At 40.6% G+C, this 22466-nt stretch overlaps 1 protein-coding gene across 5 annotated transcripts in view; it reads right to left on the bottom strand.

Moving 5' to 3' along the window:
• The window catches only part of LOC120723293 (roundabout homolog 1-like), a 94863-nt gene that overhangs the window by 18289 nt on the left and 54108 nt on the right, over positions 1 to 22466 (bottom strand). For 3 of the 5 annotated variants that reach the window (XM_040014661.1, XM_040014663.1, XM_040014666.1), the window contains 4 exons: positions 7067 to 7224; positions 1976 to 2096; positions 424 to 562; positions 184 to 314 (listed from right to left, as the gene is read on the bottom strand). In XM_040014661.1, coding sequence (XP_039870595.1) covers positions 184 to 314; positions 424 to 562; positions 1976 to 2096; positions 7067 to 7224 — 549 coding nt within the window. The remainder of the gene's footprint in view (positions 1 to 183; positions 315 to 423; positions 563 to 1975; positions 2097 to 7066; positions 7225 to 22466) is intronic. The other 2 variants (XM_040014662.1, XM_040014665.1) reach the window with 1 other exon arrangement.

The following is a 22466-nucleotide window of genomic DNA, read 5'->3' as shown; positions in this document are numbered from 1 at the left end:
GGTAAATTTGTGACACTATGACACAGGATTAGGTCTCCTGTTAGGAACAACTCTTAGGCAAACACTTCTCATCCATTAAAATGAAACCTGAGGCCTTGAAAAAAAAATATGTGGACTGCATATACATGAGAAGAAGGTGCTTTGATTGTAGAGCATTAAGTGTGAAGGCTGGGTTGTACTGACCATGTACAGTGAGCGTGGCAGACGCTTCAGACTTCCCAACCATGTTCTCCACCACACATGTATAAGAGCCTTCGTCTGCAGAGGTCACTTGGCGAACAATCAAGGTATGGTCCTCTAGGATTTCAAATCTGCTGGCAGGACAGACATGCACACACACACATGCCCAAGAGATGAAAGAACAAGTGGAAACAGCATGTTTGCATGGTCAGTTACTGAATGTAGAGGGTTTTTGTGTGTTACCTGCCCTTAGGCAGGTCAGAATCATCTCTCCTCCAGCGGACAGTGGGAACAGGGTCTCCTTGGACAACACAGCTGAACTCCACACTCTCCTCTGCCAGCACCACTACACTGCTGGGCCGCTTCACAAAGGTCGGACGCTCTATATGGCAGCACAGTAGTAAGAGGAACAAACATCATTACAGGATCAAATTCATCGTGTTTGTGGGCTCAGAAGGTATGAGTATTGAAAAGCTGACAAAAATGGAAAGAAGTCTTGGATCATATCAAATCCTTTGAAGCAGGGATCAGTCGGCACTCAGACTGATTTAATCTACTCATCAAAGGCTCACCCAAGTAAATCCACTTGCTGCAATTGTTCACCTATTATAAATATGGTTGAGAGTTTATTACTGAGTACTCTGTGTGGGAAACAGCGTGTTCGAACAGCTGAAGCGTCAGAAGTCAGATTGTTATTCTATTCTCCTCTGCATCATATCATGGCTGGACTGAGGACTATGCACACCAACAGAACATCAATACATCAAGTTTTGCAAAAGTTAAAAATTGCAAAGCAACTTGTTTGAGATACAGAAAGCAGGACTACAACCAGCAAAAGTTCTGTGAAATGTTCTGGTTCAAGGCAGTCACAGAGAATGAGTAGCTGTCTACAAAACACTTTTGGGGAAAAGATCAAATGCTTGTGCAGTGCGATTCACATTACAGCAGAATAATGGGATCTAATGCATGTTATGGCTTCTCAAGGCCTATTGTAGTAGAAGACCATGAAATGCTGTCTGTCATGAACTTTCTTCCAAAGTCATCTGATTTTAACCCCTCTGAACAAGCAGAAAAAGTCCTCCATATTAATAACTTTTTCAAATCATTTGAGGTACATTTGAGTTTTGAACAAACTTTTATAATCAGTATGTTATTTTTCAGTGGTTCAACTTTTCACCCAAATAAGTATAAATTATTATTTGCTGGGATGAAAAAATACAATAAAATCAGGTTTGACATGACTGTGAAACATAAAGAAATTCTATAGATAATCATATATTTATCTCCATAAGCCATTTATTTTGTACAGCCCAGAAAACAGCATATGTTAATATGCTTCTGCATTCAGCGGGATTTTCCACATTTATTTGACAGGCTCTTTGAGCCACTACATTGTATATTTGCAACCTGAACCAAGGCCATCTAACGATGTGGTACAGATAAGAGCTCTATTCTAATGGAAAGTGTTGGGAAAATAAGTGGGGGATTGAGTATAGAGGCTGGAAGCAGGAGGCGGCACTAGAAGAAGCACAGTACCATAGGGAGCTCTTATACTGAAAGGTTATAACATTAGATGTAGCACTGTTAGATGTTCAGTGCATGTTCAGTGGGGAAATTTGCTAAAGCTGGTAGACTGGGTGGTAGAGCTGCATAATCAAAATAATTAATGGGTTATTATACCCCAGTGAAAAAAGCATTATACAGTGGACTGGCAAGGCACTGAGAACTGGAAGTACTTAGACTAAGTGAAGTACTGCAACATTGTGAAATGCAATCAAAAAGCTGCATATTTTACCAAGCACCGTGAGTTCGGCAATCTCACTCTCCCTCTCTCCCACCATGTTGGTTCCAACGCAGATGTATTTCCCTGCATCACTCTTCCTAGTGTTGGTGATCATTAGTTTGCCACTCCGAATCTAAAAGACAACAGAAAAAAAAAATCAATATTTGCACAGCTGTATTTGTGGAGGATCTAGCCATCTGTATGTGTACCGTGTTTGTGAATTACTAACAGAGTATCACATCCATAAAGCGTGTATTAATCTGGCTGCTATTCGTGTATTCTGTGATAAAATATGCCTCAGCTCAAGTTTTATTTTGGACATGTTTACTTGACAGTATGATGCCGTCTTTTGCATGGTCACATCTTTGACTGTCCTTCGTTTAAAAATAAGTGCATGGTGTTGTGTAAGCCTGTGCGCATTGATCTGGCTCTCTATTGCTTAGGAATAGAATTTTCACTGCCTTTCAATCTGCACAGAAGGTCACCCATTATGAAATTACATAATTCATATCTAGCACTACATGAGAACCCTGGGAACAAAGGGACTGCCTCTTTGTAGAGACGCTCCTTAGATGTTCTTTCAGCCTACTTTGCCTTTCCCAAACTTTTCTCTAAGCACACACACACACACACACACACACACACACACACACACACACACACACACACACACACACACACACACACACACACACACACACACACAGGCACACCCACACATTCATGTTTATTTTTTTTGGCATTTCTTCTTTATTTGGTAGATGTAGTTGAGATAGACAGCAGAGGCATGAAAGAGAAAGAAGGAATGACATGCAGCAAAGAGCCCACCCTACATTCAAACCCAAGGCTCTGCACAAAAGGACTCAGGCTCAGTGAGAAATCCGCGATCTACCAGGTAAGCTACTGGGGTGGCCCACTGCTTTCAGCCTTTTCTGTCCACCACACGCCTCCACACACCATGTCTTTGAGTTACTTTGAATGTGAGATCCTCTACTGATAGTATGCAGCAGCTTGGTGTTAGAGGTGACAGCAGAGCAGTAGTGAGTAGATGAGAAACTGGAGAAGGGAAACATGCTGACCTCCAAACAAACACAAAGCCATTCTCTGCAACCAGACATGTGAAACCAGGCATCAACTTCAATTAAACTCTCAGCCCAGTTATTATGCTCTTAGATTGCTTCTTCCCTGCTCAAACTATTCATGCATTCTAGCTAGGGACACGACACACACTGCAGCGCTGCCATTTCTTAACAGAGTTCAGAGGTCAAGGCTGCCTACAGAGCTGCGTCCATTGAGTAATTCAGCAACATGCCAGACAGCACCTGGCACCGTAGGAACTCTCAACTCTCAAGCTTACAGATGGAATACATCATTAAATTGCTGCTGCAGGGATAAAACCAGCAGCCTTTCATTTATTAGTCAGCCTCCTCCAGGCTAACCTTCCACCACAAACGGCTGACACTGTCCACCAAATAAATAAAAAAATTGAAAAATAAAAAGACCAAGAGTGGCCTAAGAGTGGATACCATTTCAAATCTGTTGTAAATCATGCGGTTTTAAGAGGAAGACTTAATAAATTGCGGGGTGACTTGTGGTTGTGTGTACTTGGGATGCACATTGCCAACCACTGGTAATCACAGGGGGCACGTGGGGGAATTTGGGAACTAGTATTGCAGATTCAGCCATTCCTGTCAGTATTCACTGGATTAGGGTTGGATGTTTGGAGTTACATTATAGCCACTAAAATAAAACGCTCTGTATTTCACTAAAAACATAATGCAATGCGGGTGTTTAAGCTGCTGTGAATGATTCATGAATAACCCATCCATCCACTCATTTTCTTAACTGCTTATCCAATTCAGGGTTGCAGAGGGACTGGAGGACACAGACAGATATACCACAGGCTCTTTTTCAAACTAGTGCAATGTGAGTTAAAAGATTTCTTATTTGGTCTCATTTCTTTTCTACATTTCAAAGAGTTTACTGACTTTGGCTCATTGAGATTACCTATTTAAATCCTGGAGAAAGGGTTTTGCGAGTTACCCCTTGCTGCAAGTCTTTCTCGAGGATTGCAAAGATGATCTAACCATTGCCACTGGCTAATGTTATACTTATGCTCTGCAACTTTTTTTTTCTGTTTACTGCACTTGTAACTTTAGCAGCTGATTAAAGAGTAGACTGAGAGCTTTTTTATTTCCTCGACTGACCGCTCCTCATTTTTAGCAAAAATTCCACTGCAAAGAAATGAAAATGTGGTTTGTCAGTCCTCCATCTCGGACACTGAAACCTCAGCTTTTCTTCCTCTTGTGCCTCGGTGTCTTCTATTTCTTTTTTACATAGTCTTAGATACCCTGAGGGAAAACACATTAGCTGCCTTAGTGTGATGTGTACGTATTTTCCTGCAATGAAGACACTCAGCTTTTTAATTAAAATCCATAAAATTCAATCCAACTGTTAACTCACAACTTGATCTGCATATCACTATTAATAACTGACAGCTAAAGGCCACAAGGGAAACACTCAAAAGGGTTTAAAGTAGCCATGAATCACTTGTGGTAGACTCCTTTGGTCTTTGTACAGTAAGTAATGTCTTTGAGAGAACACTCATGGCAAAGACACATTTCCATATAGAAAAGATGATCAGGGAGGACGAAGCCAGGCACGTAGCAAGTACAAAGGGAAAAGCAGCCTTTGTATTTCCCTCAGAGGAGCCTCCCCCTTGGCTCTGATCCTTTCCTCTTCTTAAATCAGAGATAGCTGCTCTGTCCATCACAGTTCCCCAGAGATGCTCTACCTGTCACTCCACACTAACATGAGCTTTGAATCTCCTGCGTGTTCCTGGGAGCATGGAAGAGAAGACTCAAATAAACAAATCAGCTCTCTCACACAGACACACACACATGCACGCACACAGCTATCTGAGTTGTTGAAACCAGATTCTGTTCCAAAGTTAAAGGAGCAGGAAGCCATTAAATGCAAAATAAATTCAGTGTATACAAAAGCATGAAAAGGAAAATCACTGCTGTCTGCCGCGTGCCACATGACCTAATACATTAGACTAAGACCATACAGGGAGTGCAGAATTATTAGGCAAGTTGTATTTTTGAGGAATAATTTTATTATTGAACAACAACCATGTTCTCAATGAACCCAAAAAACTCATTAATATCAAAGCTGAATGTTTTTGGAAGTAGTTTTTAGTTTGTTTTTAGTTTTAGCTATTTTAGGGGGATATCTGTGTGTGCAGGTGACTATTACTGTGCATAATTATTAGGCAACTCAACAAAAAACAAATATATACCCATTTCAATTATTTATTTTTACCAGTGAAACCAATATAACATCTCCACATTCACAAATATACATTTCTGACATTCAAAATCAAAACAAAAACAAATCAGCGACCAATATAGCCACCTTTCTTTGCAAGGACACTCAAAAGCCTGCCATCCATGGATTCTGTCAGTGTTTTGATCTGTTCACCATCAACATTGCGTGCAGCAGCAACCACAGCCTCCCAGACACTGTTCAGAGAGATGTACTGTTTTCCCTCCTTGTAAATCTCACATTTCATGATGGACCACAGGTTCTCAATGGGGTTCAGATCAGGTGAACAAGGTGGCCATGACATTAGTTTTTCTTCTTTTATACCCTTTCTTGCCAGCCACGCTGTGGAGTACTTGGACGCGTGTGATGGAGCATTGTCCTGCATGAAAATCATGTTTTTCTTGAAGGATGCAGACTTCTTCCTGTACCACTGCTTGAAGAAGGTGTCTTCCAGAAACTGGCAGTAGGACTTGGAGTTGAGCTTGACTCCATCCTCAACCCGAAAAGGCCCCACAAGCTCATCTTTGATGATACCAGCCCAAACCAGTACTCCACCTCCACCTTGCTGGCGTCTGAGTCGGACTGGAGCTCTCTGCCCTTTACCAATCCAGCCACGGGCCCATCCATCTGGCCCATCAAGACTCACTCTCATTTCATCAGTCCATAAAACCTTAGAAAAACCAGTCTTGAGATATTTCTTGGCCCAGTCTTGACGTTTCAGCTTGTGTGTCTTGTTCAGTGGTGGTCGTCTTTCAGCCTTTCTTACCTTGGCCATGTCTCTGAGTATTGCACACCTTGTGCTTTTGGGCACTCCAGTGATGTTGCAGCTCTGAAATATGGCCAAACTGGTGGCAAGTGGCATCTTGGCAGCTGCACGCTTGACTTTTCTCAGTTCATGGGCAGTTATTTTGCGCCTTGGTTTTTCCACACGCTTCTTGCGACCCTGTTGACTATTTTGAATGAAACGCTTGATTGTTCGATGATCACGCTTCAGAAGCTTTGCAATTTTGAGACTGCTGCATCCCTCTGCAAGATATCACACTATTTTTGACTTTTCTGAGCCTGTCAAGTCCTTCTTTTGACCCGTTTTGCCAAAGGAAAGGACGTTGCCTAATAATTATGCACACCTGATATAGGGTGTTGATGTCATTAGACCACACCCCTTCTCATTACAGAGATGCACATCACCTAATATGCTTAATTGGTAGTAGGCTTTCGAGCCTATACAGCTTGGAGTAAGACAACATGCATGAAGAGGATGATGTGGACAAAATACTCATTTGCCTAATAATTCTGCACTCCCTGTACATCAATACAGTAGCTAACATTAGCACACAATGCTGTTCCTTCCTGTACAGTATAATGTACACTTTTGGTTTTTTTCTGATGTGCTGCTCTGTGGTTAAGGTTTTGTATGAGCCAAATAAATCATCTCTCCAAAATTCCTACGAGCATTTTGGTAATGAGAACCAGAAAAGGTTTCAGTGACCACAAGAAAATTATCTTGCAACTTCACAGGGTTGCTTTTCCAAATTCCTGCAGAGCTTTAATTTATATGTTAACGTTACAAAAAAGGCAACCAAGCATCAGAATTTCGCACTGAAAGGCTTTTTGAACCCCACCAATTTTCATGTCAAAGTTTGTTCTTCACATAACGTCAACGTTCTAGCATCTCCAATGTAATGACTTGCACTTTCCCATGAATATAATGATATAACAACAACAGTATAAATTATCATTAGTTGAAATGTGTGAAATCAAAATAGCTGCTTTTACTGTTATGCGTTCATCTCTGTCATCTAAGTTGGAGCCATCTTTCCTCCAGGAGATTGTGGGCTCGGGGTGTCCACGGGGTGGCTGGCACTCCAGGACCGCGGGCTCACCCACTGCGACCATAACGTCAACAGGATTCTGCCTAAATTCGTCACGTAAGACTGGAAAAAAAACAGACAAGCAGAACAGAAAACAGAGAGGACTTTAATGATGTTAAGAAGGTGAATACTTCCTCGTATCATTGGTGTCTTTAAGTGGGGCTGTGTTTAGTGTGTCAAAAAGTCTATTTCAATGACTTTTGTGATGTGGCATTAGCAGCTATTATTTTTAAGGTGCAAATTTTATAGTTTGGACTTTTGCTGCTTTTTTGCTCTTGGTAACAATATTAACACCTTTTCTTGTTGGTAGAACTGGGCTGTGATCCCAAGTCTTTAACAGCTTGACCAGCAGGATATTTTGTACTTGACTTCCCATGTCAAAAACACAACCGTACAAGTTTCAGTTGATTGTTTACTAGCTCTGTCAATCCCACTTTTTGACAGTGACACACAAACCCCTACACAAAATAAATTTACAGAGCTACACTGTTAGTAATCTGATAATATTAGTACAGTATTATCCACTCATCTAAATTGTATTCATTTATCAGCCTGTCAGGATCCCTCGTGGGACTACTCCTTCGCTCATGCAGGGTCTGTTGAGACTAGCTGCTGAGAAAGTTTGTTCTTAATGGCTGACAGTAAGATGAGAAGATATAAAGCTCTGCAGTAAAGGTGGGATCCAGCAGCCTACACTAGCAGGAGGCGGAAAGCTACCACGGCAATTTATCATCTTTCCACAACGACTAGGTTGTGTGCAGAAAAAGATCTTCCAGCCACCAGCTGTATCAGAGACAAAGCAAACTCGCATCTACTCCAGCGTGAATTCTGGTGGTCAGAGAGAGCTTTTTCCTGTCTCCACCATAGACATTATGTTGTGGTGTCTGCAGCAGTTTTTTTTTTTATTAGATTCTTGCATCATATTGAATGGGCTATCATTTGCAAAATTACAGCAAGAATAAAAGTGAAATTATGATATGTAGAAGAGAAACGAAAAAGAAAGTTCTTTTGATGAAAAACAACTTTAATTCCATATCGGTGAGCACAGTTTTGCCACCGATGAGGTGAACAACATGTGCTAATGTAGACGCCTGTGCATGAGTGACTGTTGTTAAGCATTCCCGGACTTAAATTACAGGAGGGGCTTAGAACCTGAAACAAGCCGAGGGAGCCGAGCCAACGCAGACCAAGCAGAGCAGCGAGACTCAGTAGAGCTGGGGTGAAAAGACAGGAAACAATGAGGAAAACGCATAATCACTCCCATATGGCAGCAACAACCCATTCACCTCTGGTTTCGTATTTTTGTGCATAACACCGAGTGGGCCCGAGACGCCTGATAAGCACCGTGGATATGAGAGAACAAATTGGGATGACCTTCTAATTGGAAGTATTTTGGCCCACGCATATCTCTGAGACTCACTTCGCTGCGTTGCCCCCTCTGATCCTCTGAGGAGGGTTGCGACCGCCTGACTGAGTGCTGATGGGAAACAGCTGTCTGACAACCCCACCCCACCTCACCCCCGCTCCCCGACTCCCCCCAATACTGCCGACACCACAATGTCGCATGATAAAAGGCACTCCCCGTGGGACGCGAAAAACATGGTTGGGGTTACCTCAGACAGGAAGAAAAGGAGACCGTCATAATTCTGTGCACACTGTGTGCGTGCATGTTGACTGATTGACTGATATTATCGCTTAATTCCAATGGTGGGTTGCACATCTGCTTTTACTATTGTGTGAGGGCCAAATGTTTTCACAGAAATCGAAAGTCTGGACTGCATCCATAAACCCCTTTGTTAAAGATTCAGTTTCAGTGATAGCATTGCAGTTAGCATAAGAAATAAGACTAGAAGAGATAAGGATTAAAATCAGAGGGAGCATATGAAGGTTAGGAAGGAATGTCTTTGTAAGTGTGCACCCATTTGTGTGTGTGTGTGTGTGTGTGTGAACAAGGAGAAACTGGTTAGTTTTTTCATGTCATGCTATTGTGCTGGGTAAGTACACAGATAATCTAAAAGCTGTGATTGAAAAACTGACTGTTTATGTTGAGTTTGGAAAAAGTATCTGCCTGTTACATTATAATAGGAAATTATGCATGCCCAAGTAAAAACCATGAAAGCACACACCAGTGCATGTACTGTGATCTCCAAACCTAAACTATGCATACTAAGACTGTTTTCTTCTCTCCAGTTTCTCGACAGTTGTCAAATCCTCCTGTTTTCTTACATTACTGTCTTCTCTCGTCATCTACTGGCTCCACACAATTAATATAATTTCGGCTTATCTAGAAGCATATCCTGACAACCTACTTTTTGGGAGTGATGTTGCTCAGAGATTTAAAGATTTAAGGCTAAACAACACTGTCTAGCCTTAAATCTTCCCAAGTCAGCAGCATTTGCATGACCAAGCTACATGGAGAATAATAATAATAATAAAAGAAAATCATACTGATTTTAAGAGGATTTGAAGAATTATGCAAGGAACAATCAGCACAAATTAAACCTTCTTTCTTACCATATATTTTTCTCAGCATGCTTTGATTGCAGAACCAGAACTATTATGATTTCTTTTGTGTCCTCCCGCCAACTTTAAAAACTTTTAGTGTAATCTGATTTTCCATTCTCTTTGTACATGCCTTGCATATTTTAAGGCTCTGCACTCCGTTTTAAAAACAAATCATACTTGTGTATTCCACAAGCTGCATAATGAACAGGAATTTCGTATGTTTTTGACGGTATGTAGCATCCACGTAGGTCTGATTCAGTGAAAACCACCTCACCAGCTTCTGAGGCCTACCCAACTTGCCTGTTTAGCTCAAGCTTTGCACCTCTCCTCGTCTTTTTTTCTCCCTCAATCTGATCCCTCCAGATGAGAATTGCATAGCCCACTTCAAAGCATCAGCCCTTGGCCTCACTAGTTGGGATCTGACAGCGTCTGACTTGTTGTTAGTCCTCTGGAGCCTGAACCACAGCTTGAAAGGCCTACTGTAGCAGGGCTCCAATAATCCTCTCTATAGAGTCCAACTAGACCAAAGAAATACGATCAAATCAGGACAGGCCTGAGATATGCCACAGACAGTAACCTTATCACACTATCATTGTATACGACAGCCATATACACCTTTTGTGGTGATGGTCTCAATTTACTCCTCAATTTACTATTTGCTATCCTGTAGCAGTAACAGTTATTGCATACTGCAATAATAAAACATAACTTTTATGTCCCAAAGTCAATAGTGATATTACCTTAAGACACTGATGGTTAAAAATGGATAAAATCAGATTTCACCTTGTGCTATATTGGAGAAAAATGTCCTTTTTAGTATTTTAAAGAAAGCAAAGCAGAGCACTTTGGCATTTTTATCACCTGGTTGATGTGTATTTTCATAAATCTTATATCTTGTTATAGCACTTTACCCTCATAGTCTATTGCAATAACCTACTACTAGAAAGATATTTAGTTATATTCCTTACTCGTCAGAGGAGTTGACCTAATATCTAATGTTTTTTTTTTATATTAAGTTAACATTGTAATGCTTAACTGCTGTTTTGGTTAAGACTTAAATGGAGAAAAAAAATCATTGTATATCCTACAAAGCTATCTAGTAGCCATTTAGCTTAACATCTAGTTTATCAGTACAAAAACTGAAACGGAAAAAAAAAAAAAAGGAAGGAGTATGGTGGCCCTGAGAGGCCAAACGGACTGCAACTTAAGAAAACACCAGCAGTAAGAAAAACGCAGCAAAAGCACACAAAACACAATGGAAATATGAAAAATGACAACGGAAATAGGAAAAAATAAAACAGAAATAGGAAAATACAGATTTCCAAAATAACAAGGGAAGTGTTTCTGGGGAGACAATAACCCGACAGACCAGTTGCAGGAACCAAAATATGCTAAGAATTGCGCTGGGAGACACTTAAAAGAAGTGGAGGATCTATCGGTTTTGTGAGGAAAGAAAAGATGAGAGGTAAGTGTGTTAGCCTAACTATTAGCCTAAAAATCCGTCATCAGTATTATATGAATGATGATAAAACACACCTACCATGTTTTATTTTCCTGCAACTGGTCTGTCGGGTTCTTGTCTCCCTAGAAACACTTCGCTTGTGCTTTTGGAAATCTGTTTTTTTTTTCCAATAGACCCTGTGCACAAGAAAATGCTAACTTCCTGTTTTAAGACCGGGTGTAGGGTTGTACATTTCCGGTAGCCTTATTTTGCGGTCAGTCGCTACTGCGAAGGACTCCAAAATCATGTCCAAAACACGAAAACGGTAAGATCGTGTTAAGTTACAAAGAGTGGAGGGTGCGAACACTCACCATTGCTGTGTCATAAAAAAATTAAATGATCAATTTTGACTTTTGAAGAGCGTAGATCAATTGGTTGTTTACATCACTCAACACAAGCAGAACTGCATTCCAAAATCAGAAGACACATCGTTCACATTCAGAAACACATCTCTGTATAGTGTCAGTTCTTATGATTTTAAATGGGAATGTTCAGCATTCAAACTACAGGTGAACAATAGTCAAAGGTTTCCCCCATTTTGTCAATATCAGCTAGTCAAGTACACACCTACACAGCATGTCAACAAACCGTGAAAAGAAGCCACAAAAAAATAAATAAATGAATGATTGCTGGTAAGGGTTTCTATACATTAGTATTTACGAAGGGTATGTTGTGACTTACCTTCAAAATTACAGTGGTCCCTCGCTATAAAGCAGTTCACCTTTCGCGGCTGCACTGTTTCGTGGATTTTTTTTAGTGCAATTTTGCATGCTTTTTTTTTCTTTTTCTACAGCACATTGTGTTCTGAGTCGTGATCAACTGTAGACCATTGTCGATCTCCTCCGTGCCGTCTCTCCTGTACAGTACAGAATCACTACGTCGATCGCTAGCAGTGTGACTCTGAAGAAGATAACCAAGATACTACTTTGCGGATTTCACCTATCGCTGGTTATTTTTAGAACATAACACTCGCGATAAACGAGGAACCACTGTATACAAATGCTGAGAAATATAGAATTTGAATCATTTCTCTCTTTTGCTCTGAGGCGTGGGGAAAAAAATATTGACAAGTCAATGAACATCATCTACAAATATATTCGGTAAATGCCCAAGACATCTTTAGAAATGTAAATCACCGCTTGATTCATCTATTCGGTTGACTTGTTTTGGAAAACCTGGCCGTAAACAAGGAGCGAATATCACACCGGAAACGAAACGCTATACAGGAGTTTCCCCACCGGAAGCAGCATATGCTAAGGCGCACAGAGTCTATTTCTGTTTTCGATTTCCCTATTTTTGTTTTCTTTTTTCCTATTTCCGTTGTCGTTTTTCCTATGTCTGTTGTGTTTTGTGTGCTTTTGCAGCGTTTTTCTTATTGCTGGTGTTTTCTTAAGTTGCAGTCCATTTGGCCTCTCAGGGCCACCGTAAAGGAGTCACTTGTAGGACAGTTCCGATAGTAAGATAGTAGCGACTGTCTTTTAACCTTCTACTGATTATTGGTTCATTTGGGTTCCCAAAATGCTAAACTGTTACTATAGATCAGCCTCAGCCTGTCTGTGATGTGTACATACTGAAATGAAAAGGGCAAGAGGCAGATGCTTAGCAGTATTGTGGTTCTGTCTGTTTCCTGGCACTCATCACAGTGACCGCACAAAAAACATGATATTATAAGAGCAAGTAATATTAACCGAAAATAAGAACTGACATTGTGAAATTTTAATGCGCTCAGTGCTTAAAACATTTCCTGTTGTTTCAGCTCAAATACAAACCAGCCCTTATTGACTAAAATATCACAGAGCAGCAACTTGAAAACGGGCATGCAATAAATACCCAAAGCTAACCTTGAAAATACAGCTATCGTTCAGTCCCAGCAGATATGAAATCCTTGGCTTTTCTCACAATCTATCTCCTGACCTCTCACTACCCCCACCCCCTGGTGTGTTTATCCACCATGAACCACCCTCCTCCACTACCACCACCTCCTCTTCTTCTCCTTGCTCTTAAAAAACTAGTCTGGAGAGGCAGAAAGCTTTGAGAGAAACAGCTGCTTCACAGAAAAACCAATATGCGCAGCTCATGTCTAATAGTTCGTAATATAGACTGAAAAAAGAGAGAGAGCGAGAGAGTGAGACCAACAAACACATACTGTACTCTCACACGGGAGGTCCAGTGGGCCCTGTTCTCCTTTGCAAGCACCCACCAAAGCCAATAACATAATAAGAATTGCAACCAAGCAAATCCAATAAAAGAGTCTCACACATACAAATTAGAATACATACATGAGCTCAGTCTCATAACTATGCCACAGGAGATTTGTAAAATAAACACAAGCATCTAGAAGACAGTGCATAAGGCTCATAAACTAACAAAAATTCCTTGCTTGTCCTCCATGGGCTCCCCAATTTGAATTTCATTTTCCACAATGAAATTATTATTTAAAAAAACGGTCCCAGGGCAAACATTTTCTTGCACACAGGGCCATATATCTATCTTTGTTTGGCGAACCAATTAACTCAATATTGTAGCTCACTTCATATGATAAAGTTCCATGTTATAATATTTGCAGGGTCTTTTAATACTGAACTTTTGCTTTTCTGTTGCTGTCCTTACCTTTTAGATTCAGAGAACGACCCTTTAATGCCTCAATACATCGAAATCCTCTGTTAGGGAATGATAATGCTGGCACTGTTGCTTATTTCTCTTCTTTAAAACACACATATATATAAAAGAAAAGACAATAACTGAAAAAAGACACTGTATGTGCAAAATGGACAAGCATATCATCTGCTAAGCAGCACTACATCCTGGCAGGGGATGTGTACCATGGTGCCATGTGAATGTGCGTACAGGGATAGATGCACTGCTTCATCAGTTCTTGGAAGTTCTGACACTCTAATCCTGTTGATGTACGTGCAGAACATATCATTCGAGGAGCAGATATTAAAACCAGCTAAAAGGATTGCGTGACCTCTATTTTAATCTTCTTCACTCATCCCATCCCTCTCTAAGAGGTAAAGCATTGCAGTGAGAATAAGGAGAGGGGAGATATGAAAAGACAGACGAGCATGAAGAAGATTAGGAGAATTAGTGAAGTGGCAGAAGAGCTGGGTGAAACAGAGGCTGAACAGCTCTAATAGGGTTAGTAGAGTTGTCAATTACTGTCTTGGATATATTTGGTTGCGAAAAAAACACGTTCAGGAGAAGAGACACATCAATACATACAAATAACACATACCAACTGTGTGGGTATATATATCATACTTGGCTTGTCAAAACAAACATAATACAGGTTCATCCATCCATTTTTTGACAGTCTCTCTTTTAAAAAATGAAAAAATACACCACTGCGGTGGCCTTGCTTTCTTGCCTTCTAGTTTTGCTCTGATGCAGTTTATTTCTCTACCTCTGTTAGTTTGTACTGTCAGCCTGTTTCCATTTTCAGATGTCACATGATGTATAATCTGGGTATCTCTTTTCTACAAAGTCAGGAAATGATTATTTCTAGATGAATATCTTTTTCCTCAACACCTAGAAATAATACAAGGCACCATACATTATCATAGATTTTTGCCAAATATGGCACTGCTGATGCTGTTGCAGTAGTAAAGTATGGCTGCATCTTGCTGGGACTTTCTTGTTGGATTTGCAGTGTACTGTTACGTGTGCTTTGTTGGCATCAAAATAGAAAATGTAGACCATTCAAAGAGCTTTTATGGAGTCAGAATGTGACTGCTGTTGGTTTGTTGCAAACTAGCTCTGGCTCTAAGGCATTAAATAGGTCCACAGGCTCCTCCAGTTCTTACAATGACTGATTTCTGCAATAGGTTGTCTCGTGGCAAATAGCTTTGTTAAAATGCTACCTGCATAGGTATACAGATCTATCAGGTTTTGTCAGAACACTAGGTGGTGTGTTGAGTCTTCAAGTTAAATTCCTATGTGGACTGACTTTGATCAGCTTATGACTCACATGCACATGAAGATTAGCTGGGAAAGCATCATTTTCTGATGTCATGACTGGACTGGACTTTTTCTCATACCGTCAGCAAAAGGTCAAAGTTAAATGTGGAAACAACACCTTTATACATGTTGTATAGTGATCACTCATTCACTTTATTGTGGTTTTAATTTCTTGAATAAAAATAATCTGACAGTTATAATTTGGCAATTGTTTCGGACTAAATAAAAAAAGAGTCAAAGAAGAAGTGCTGATTCTGACGAGATCAGGTGGGCAGTTCTCACTGATTTTTCATGTAATTTCCCATATGACCAGAAATATTTTCTTATTTAAAATTTTAATTAAGCAGCTAACTTAAAAATGAAGTACAATCCATACATTTTATATCTGATAGAACCCCCTTTTTTGGCCCATTTTTCTTTACACTTTCAGTTCTCTTTCAGTTAAAGTTCAGGGGCATTCATCCTTAAATTCCCACCACAGCATTTCATTTACTTTGACATCTCGACAAAAAATGGGTCACAGCAACAACTTTTACATTTCTTTTCGTTGTATTTTTTTCAGCCATTCAGTTTTTGATATGATAGTGTGCTTGGGATCATTCTGCAACATCATTCTTTTGTATGACTTCTTTTGTGTCCATGCTTTAGCTGTTAGACAGATGGCTTCACATTGGAGAATACAGCTGCGCTTGGGATATCACTTGTGTTGTATGACACAATTTGTGCCAGCCTTTAGCTGTCAGACCGATGGTCCCACATCTGACTTTGAGTTCATTGTCAGCTCAATGACTGCAAGTTGCTCGGGTCCTGTGGCTACAAAACAAGCCCAAATCATCACCCTTCCACCACTGTGCTTGACAGTTATATTTGACAGTTATACTTGACAGTATGACGTGTCATGCTCATGTGCTGTGCAAAGGAAAATATTCCACAAGTCTTGTGCTGCTGTGTCCTTTTTAGAGAGAAGAAGCCTTCTTTTGGCAGTCCTTCCAAGTAAGACATACTTGTTGAGTCATTTTGTAATTGTGCTGTTGTGAACTTTAGGATTTAGCATGCTAACTGTGGGCTGTAGATGAGATTGCATGGTTACACTATGGTCTGACCTGAATTTGCTGGGACATCCACTCTGGTGAAGGTTGTGTGTTAACACACACCTTAATGTACCTTGCATTACAACTATTGTTTCTGCTCTAATGGTATAATGTTTTAATTTGCAGTAGTGATAATCAGGCCTGCCGATTATATACCTATCTCTGATGTCATACTGTATATATACTTCATAAATTGTTACAATAGCGTCATTATAAGGTATAAAAGTTGTGTTGCAGCACTGCAAAACAAATAGTGTGTGCAAGTGACATGAGAAATAACTACCTTTAGATTTAAAATGACGCAGGAATGTGAAAACCCATAGTTTTACAACACGGTGTCCTGTCATCAAAAGGGATTGCCTCACACCTTTCTTTTTAAATTAAAATTACTGCTTCATCTTGCAGGCACTGAATACACACAATTATTAAACAAGCTAATTATTTTCAAGTATTTTTTTAATTAATTTTCGCCAAGGTGTGCCATTTAATTAAATCAAGATTGCATTGGACAAAATAAATGAACGGAGAATAAATCAGACCCCGTTTGGTCAATTTAATAAGTGCAAATGCATTCAGGGAACGTTTTCCTTCCTTAGGGCACATAATAATTGTGAAAATGCAGCGTTCAATGAAACATGTTAGTGAAATATAATCTACTAAAGGTATGAGGTTGCCATTATTTTCCTGCAGTCTTTTATTTGCAAGGATGAAGCACTACTTCAGGATTCTAGTGATGCAAGCCTTGCATTAATTAATCTTTTAGAAGTCTAAACAAAATGTGTGTGGGTTGTGTCTGTGCTTTTCACCCGTTACTTTGGAAATAGCACCCACTTTGCACACCAAGCGCTTTTAGACCAAATGGAATAAATCCATATAGCCACTCGCTAACGCAATAAAATATAAAACTGAATAATGCTGCTAAAACAGGACTCTGGTTAGATGGGTGGAAAACTCAGGAACTGTTTAACGCAACACATAATGATCTATATGCTGAGATCTCACCTAAAAACACCTGCTTATTAGAACTGCATCTCATGCCAGAAGATGGCTTTCTGTACGGTCCCGAGTCAGCTTTCCTTTGTTACTCCTGAAGCCTATTCCATGTGTGATGTAATTTACTGAGATTTGTATTGAGGCTGTCAGGATATACACTCGTTAGTGATATAAAGCATCAAAAACCTCACAAAAGGAAAAAACATAACTATTAATTGTGACAGCAATAGCAAACACCTGAATCCTTTAGAAAGCAGGAAATGCATGTCAGTGAGAATGGGAATGGTACAAAACCCAATCAAGTCCTCTTCTTCTGAATAATGGAGAGAACTGGAGGCAGTCGAAGAGTGGCCCTCTCTCTCTGGGGCAAGAGTCCCTCACATGAAAGCAGAAAAGCCACACGCGCGCACACACACACACACACACCATACTTTAACCCTCTCATTAGTGTAATCCTGCATGAGAACAGTAAATTGTCATGAATAAATCCACTTAGAAGTCAGCAAATGAAAGACTTTCACTTTGAGTTGGTTGCATTACCATTTCAATAAGCGTGCCACGCTGCAAAACGTTGGCAGTGTTTGACAGAGTAATTGGGAACATTAACGAGTAGATAAAATGTGGTAAGCGGAGGGAGGCGTCCGTGTAAGTACGTGTGTGAGTATGTCAATTAATTTTTTTCGCAGACACAAAAACACATTTGCAGATTTTCCACTAATAGGTCCAATGAGTCCCCCTGAAGGAGAGAGATTGGTGTGAAAGACTTTACCGGCTTTGTTTGGCAAAACAAAAGAATTGGATAGTAGACAGTAGTCAGACCTTGAGACAAATGTATTCCAGCATTTTGGCCCATAGAAACCTTTGTTTGAGCAGCATGACCTTAGAATAGTGTTTGGAAAATCTCCTTGGGCTAGCTTGATTTCTAAATAAGCACCTTTCATGAACTGTACACAAAAAGAAGAGAGGGGCAAAGTTTAGGGTATGTGCAATTACACCCTGCAGACAGAGCATAAATCTAACCCTGAGTGGGCAACTCTTTGTTTAAATGAGTATCTACCCTAATTTCTACCTGGCCTTTGTTTGTGAAAGAAGACAAAGTGGGTAGCGATGGAAATAATAAAGTGCAAAACCCAGGAGAGATGCTCCAAGGGAAGAGTGCACCTAGGTCACAAAGCGAGGAGGAGGAGGATCAGGAAGAGCTGGTAGTGGGGAGGGCAATGTATTGTAACAAAGAGAAAAGTGAGCCAGACAAAGACACAGAAGCAGGAGAGTGGAGATATAGACACAAAGAAACAAAGAGGTATAGTCATTGTAGCACTGGATAAGACAACTTTGTAGTCACTGTTTGCTTTATGGTGAGGCAGGTGCCAAAATATGCAGGACTTATGCGTTAAAACACACACGCACTCTCACACACATGCACATACACACACAAATCACACGCAATATACACATTCATAGTTACAGCTATGTTCTGCATCTTAATGTACCCAGAGGTGCCCTAGTCTCTCCCTCATCATCAATCTGAGAGACAACTCAAGGCCCAGGAGAGAAAGAGGCTGTGGGCAAATATGTAATGCACTGTGGTGTGCCAGAAAAAAAAGAAAAGAGAAGAAAAAAAAGCCTAATATAAATCAGAGAAAAGTACGAGACGGAACAACGGATGGTGTTCACGCAAATATTTTGAGACTACAGCATTATATTCCAGAGGATATTACAGTGACTGACAGATATACATTATGCACCGAGCGCCACAACACACCAGAGCCCATGCTTTCATTCAAACAGGAGAAACTGCGGTTTAAGAACATGCAAAGATGCTGACACTGCATGAAGTGATAGCAGAATTACACGAACCCAAGACACGAAAGGTTTGACACTGCACCATCGATAATTTCCGCGTAACTGAAGGATGTGTGAAAAGATGCAGCAAAAAGTGGGGGAAAAACGAATCATTGGCTGATTTACATCCATTTAGTGCTTCGTATCAGGTGTCAGATATTGATAATAGGATGTTCTGGCAAGCATCGGTGCTTCAGTCATGCTTTGCAAGCATTTCTCTCTTTTTTTCTATCTTTAAAAAAATTATTCTTCTGGAAAAAGGGCTTTCCACCAAAAAAATAGCACTGGATAAACATAAATATCTAAACACCTCATTACCATGAACTGCCAGAGGTCATCAGAAATGAAATAAATGATCATTTAAAACCTAATAAGTGATGCACAAATAAAATCTATGCACTGTTAATGGTTTAGGGGGAAAAAACAGCCTAGGAGCAGTAGTCTTTGGCACTTAGAAGCCCTTCAAGTCATGACGAAGCTAAAAACCAGTAATTTAGAGTAGGAATGGGAACAGAAATCGGGTATTACGACAAGCTTGTTTGGTTTGGACCGAGCTGCGCCAGGGAGGAATGAATGGGAAGAGAAATGAATGAGGGGTGAAAGATGAAACTTTAATGATCCCTCTTGGGAAATTGGGTCATTGCAGCAGCACGGGGAAGGGTACAGATCAGAACAGAGCAAACGCAGGTTTCCAGATAATACAAGTAATTAACGTGAGATAAACACACAAAGGATAACTAAACACATGAAAGCGATAATTACGCACACATTTATATGTTAAGCACATGTGTCAAAATGCCAGACAGGTAGACTCGAAGAGTAAAGACACGTATGTAAACATCCATGGTCAAGATGTTTAAGTGATCCAAAATTGCAAATGGAGCACAGGAGGGAAGACAACCAGGAGGATTTGTGCCGGAAGCGGCCCCCAGCCCCGTAATTGGTAGGAAACAAGAGGACTCTGAATAAACACTTGTCATGAGACACAGCCTGGCTCATTTTTTTTCTGTGCACGCTCCTATCCTCTTCTCCTGACTCGTTTAACTGAAGCTAACTCAAAGCCATGCTCCCCTCATAGCTCGTCCTCCTCCTCACAGTTCCCCTTCACTCATCGCTAGTCGCAGCTGTCTAGCCTCCATTCTGCCTTGTGTATCTGTCTGTTGCTGGGACAACAAGCCAAACACCACCTCAAGATTTCCAAATATCCCGACAAACTGCTCTCTGCACCAACTACTCTCAATCTCTAGTCTCCCCCCGCCCTGCCTTCACTGTGGCCTGCAGTCCTCCCCTTAATTCTGCTTTCTGGTCTTCTTCCTAATTATCTCTCGTGGAGGACAACATAGCCCCTACCATCCCCCGCACCGCTTCAACCCCGCTACTGAGAGACCCTGATGAATAATTTCACGTTTTTCTAGCCTTCTCCTTTCCCTCAACCTCAAATTGATTATTGTACAGAAAGCACAGCTAAAAGAGCAGCCCAATGGGTAATTTGTCTTTCTGACGATTGGAGTCCATGGATAGGTGTGGGGGAGGGAAAAGGGAGAAGGCTCCAAAACGATATGGAAAGGGATGAGAAAAATGTGATTATACGAAGAAAATATTTTTATATTGGAACGCTTCGCAGAGCTCGTCTCTGATAGCTCATTCCGTTTGATGTCGTGGTCAGAGGAGTAATTGGGAAGAGTGGACATTTGCATGTGGGAATGTTCGTACGAAAGTGAACAAAGTGAGCAGAAGAACATCCTTGAGGACTGTCCGTAATTACATGAAGCGCTTTGGAAAATGCTGTGAATACAGCGCCTGTCATTTGCTCTCCATCACAAACACTGCTTACAGCCCCGTGGCTACAGACACTCATCCATCGATGTTTGATTCCACTTAAATATGACTGACTGATGTGCTGTCGGAAGACGCTAACCTCCAGGTATGCCAAGCCTCCAATACTGTGAAACTCCCACCCGGTGGTATGCAAGGCTCTGGCGATGACAGGGGAGGAGGGTATAATTTGGGCACCACAGGAAAGATCACTAAGTGTGCATGCAGATATTCTGCCTTTTCATTAGGGTGAGGTATCCCATGAATAAGCGCTGCTGAAATAAATGCCTGCATTTATTCTGCTTTAACATTAGGTGACTCATCTAACTGCGTGTGTGCAAATTAGCAGGCCAAAACAGGGTCAGTGGTGTGAGTCATTAGCAATTTTGGTTAAGACAAGTTCACACCTGGATATTTCTTGATGGCGCTTTGCTGTAATGTGATGTCGAAAGTTGCAAACATTCTTCATTTGCGATTTTTCTTATGCAGGTCCTGCCATGTGCCTGTGATTCCCCATCATCGCAAAGATAAGCTGAATCAGCCACCCACCAGCTCTCCTTCTCTCATCTCTCCATCTTACCCTTGCATACACCCTCATCACTTTTCATTCCCCCCCTTGTGTTTTCCTGTCTTCTAACTTCAATCTGTACTTACTCTCATCTCCTTTTGTTTCCTCTAAGCCATCTCACAATCTCCCAGGGCTTTGTTCCTCCCTATCTTCTTTTCTTTTCCTCTACTTCAAACCTGCTGTAAAGTCTTTCGGCAAGGCTAGATTTTCCTCCCTGTTATTTTTTTTTTTTTTTAGGCCTGAGCTTTCCTCATTTTCTCTTCCAGCTCTGTTGTGCATTCTCCACCCCCCACCCTGAAAACCCTCTTAATGGATCCAGTGTCTGCAGAATACCAGAGTAAACCGCACAACTGCACTGTGGCTTCATGTTTGTCTCTGCTTCAGTGTCTCTCTACTCCATCTATGAAAAAGGGGGGTACAAAAAAATGAATTGAAAACTGCTGAACACGAAAGCAAAAAGAACGCTTCACAGTGCAGTGTCTGATATCTCAAATAAAAACCTTAAAATTAATGTTTTAACTTGAAGGGTTTTTTCTTTGCTTATTCTTTTATTTGTTAATCTTTAACTAATAAAGGGTCATGCAGCTTTTTTTCTTTTTTTAAAAAATAAAACTGCTTAGGTTTAACTTTCCTCTGTTCATGCAGTCATGAAAGCTACCATTAAACTTGATACTTACCCAGTTATTCCATGTTCCCAAGAAACTGCTGTTGCTTCTGATAAACTCAGCAAATATTGTGCATGAGAAGCTTTTTTCCCCCCAATTTTGTGCCATAACTTATATCCCCGAGGAAATAACAGGAGGATTCCGCTTAGTAAACAATCCCGTCTCCTAGAAATTATGTTTTCACAGTACTAATTTGCCGCAAATATGTTTTGTTAGAAACGTTAAGGGCATTAGTAATACCGTTTTGATTGACAAAGTAATATGTTTGCAAATCGTTGTCACTGAAGAGTCAGAGTATTCAGACTCAATTAAAGTTTCTTTTTATGCTTCACTGTACTGAGGTTACAGATAGATTGTGGTCTGGGAGA

Source organism: Simochromis diagramma, unplaced genomic scaffold, assembly GCF_900408965.1.
Source record: "Simochromis diagramma unplaced genomic scaffold, fSimDia1.1 OVJJ01000676.1, whole genome shotgun sequence".
In the NCBI taxonomy this organism is placed as follows: Eukaryota; Metazoa; Chordata; class Actinopteri; order Cichliformes; family Cichlidae; genus Simochromis; species Simochromis diagramma.
The sequence above is the reverse complement of the archived record's forward strand: the minus strand, read 5'-3'. Positions and strand labels throughout refer to the sequence as shown.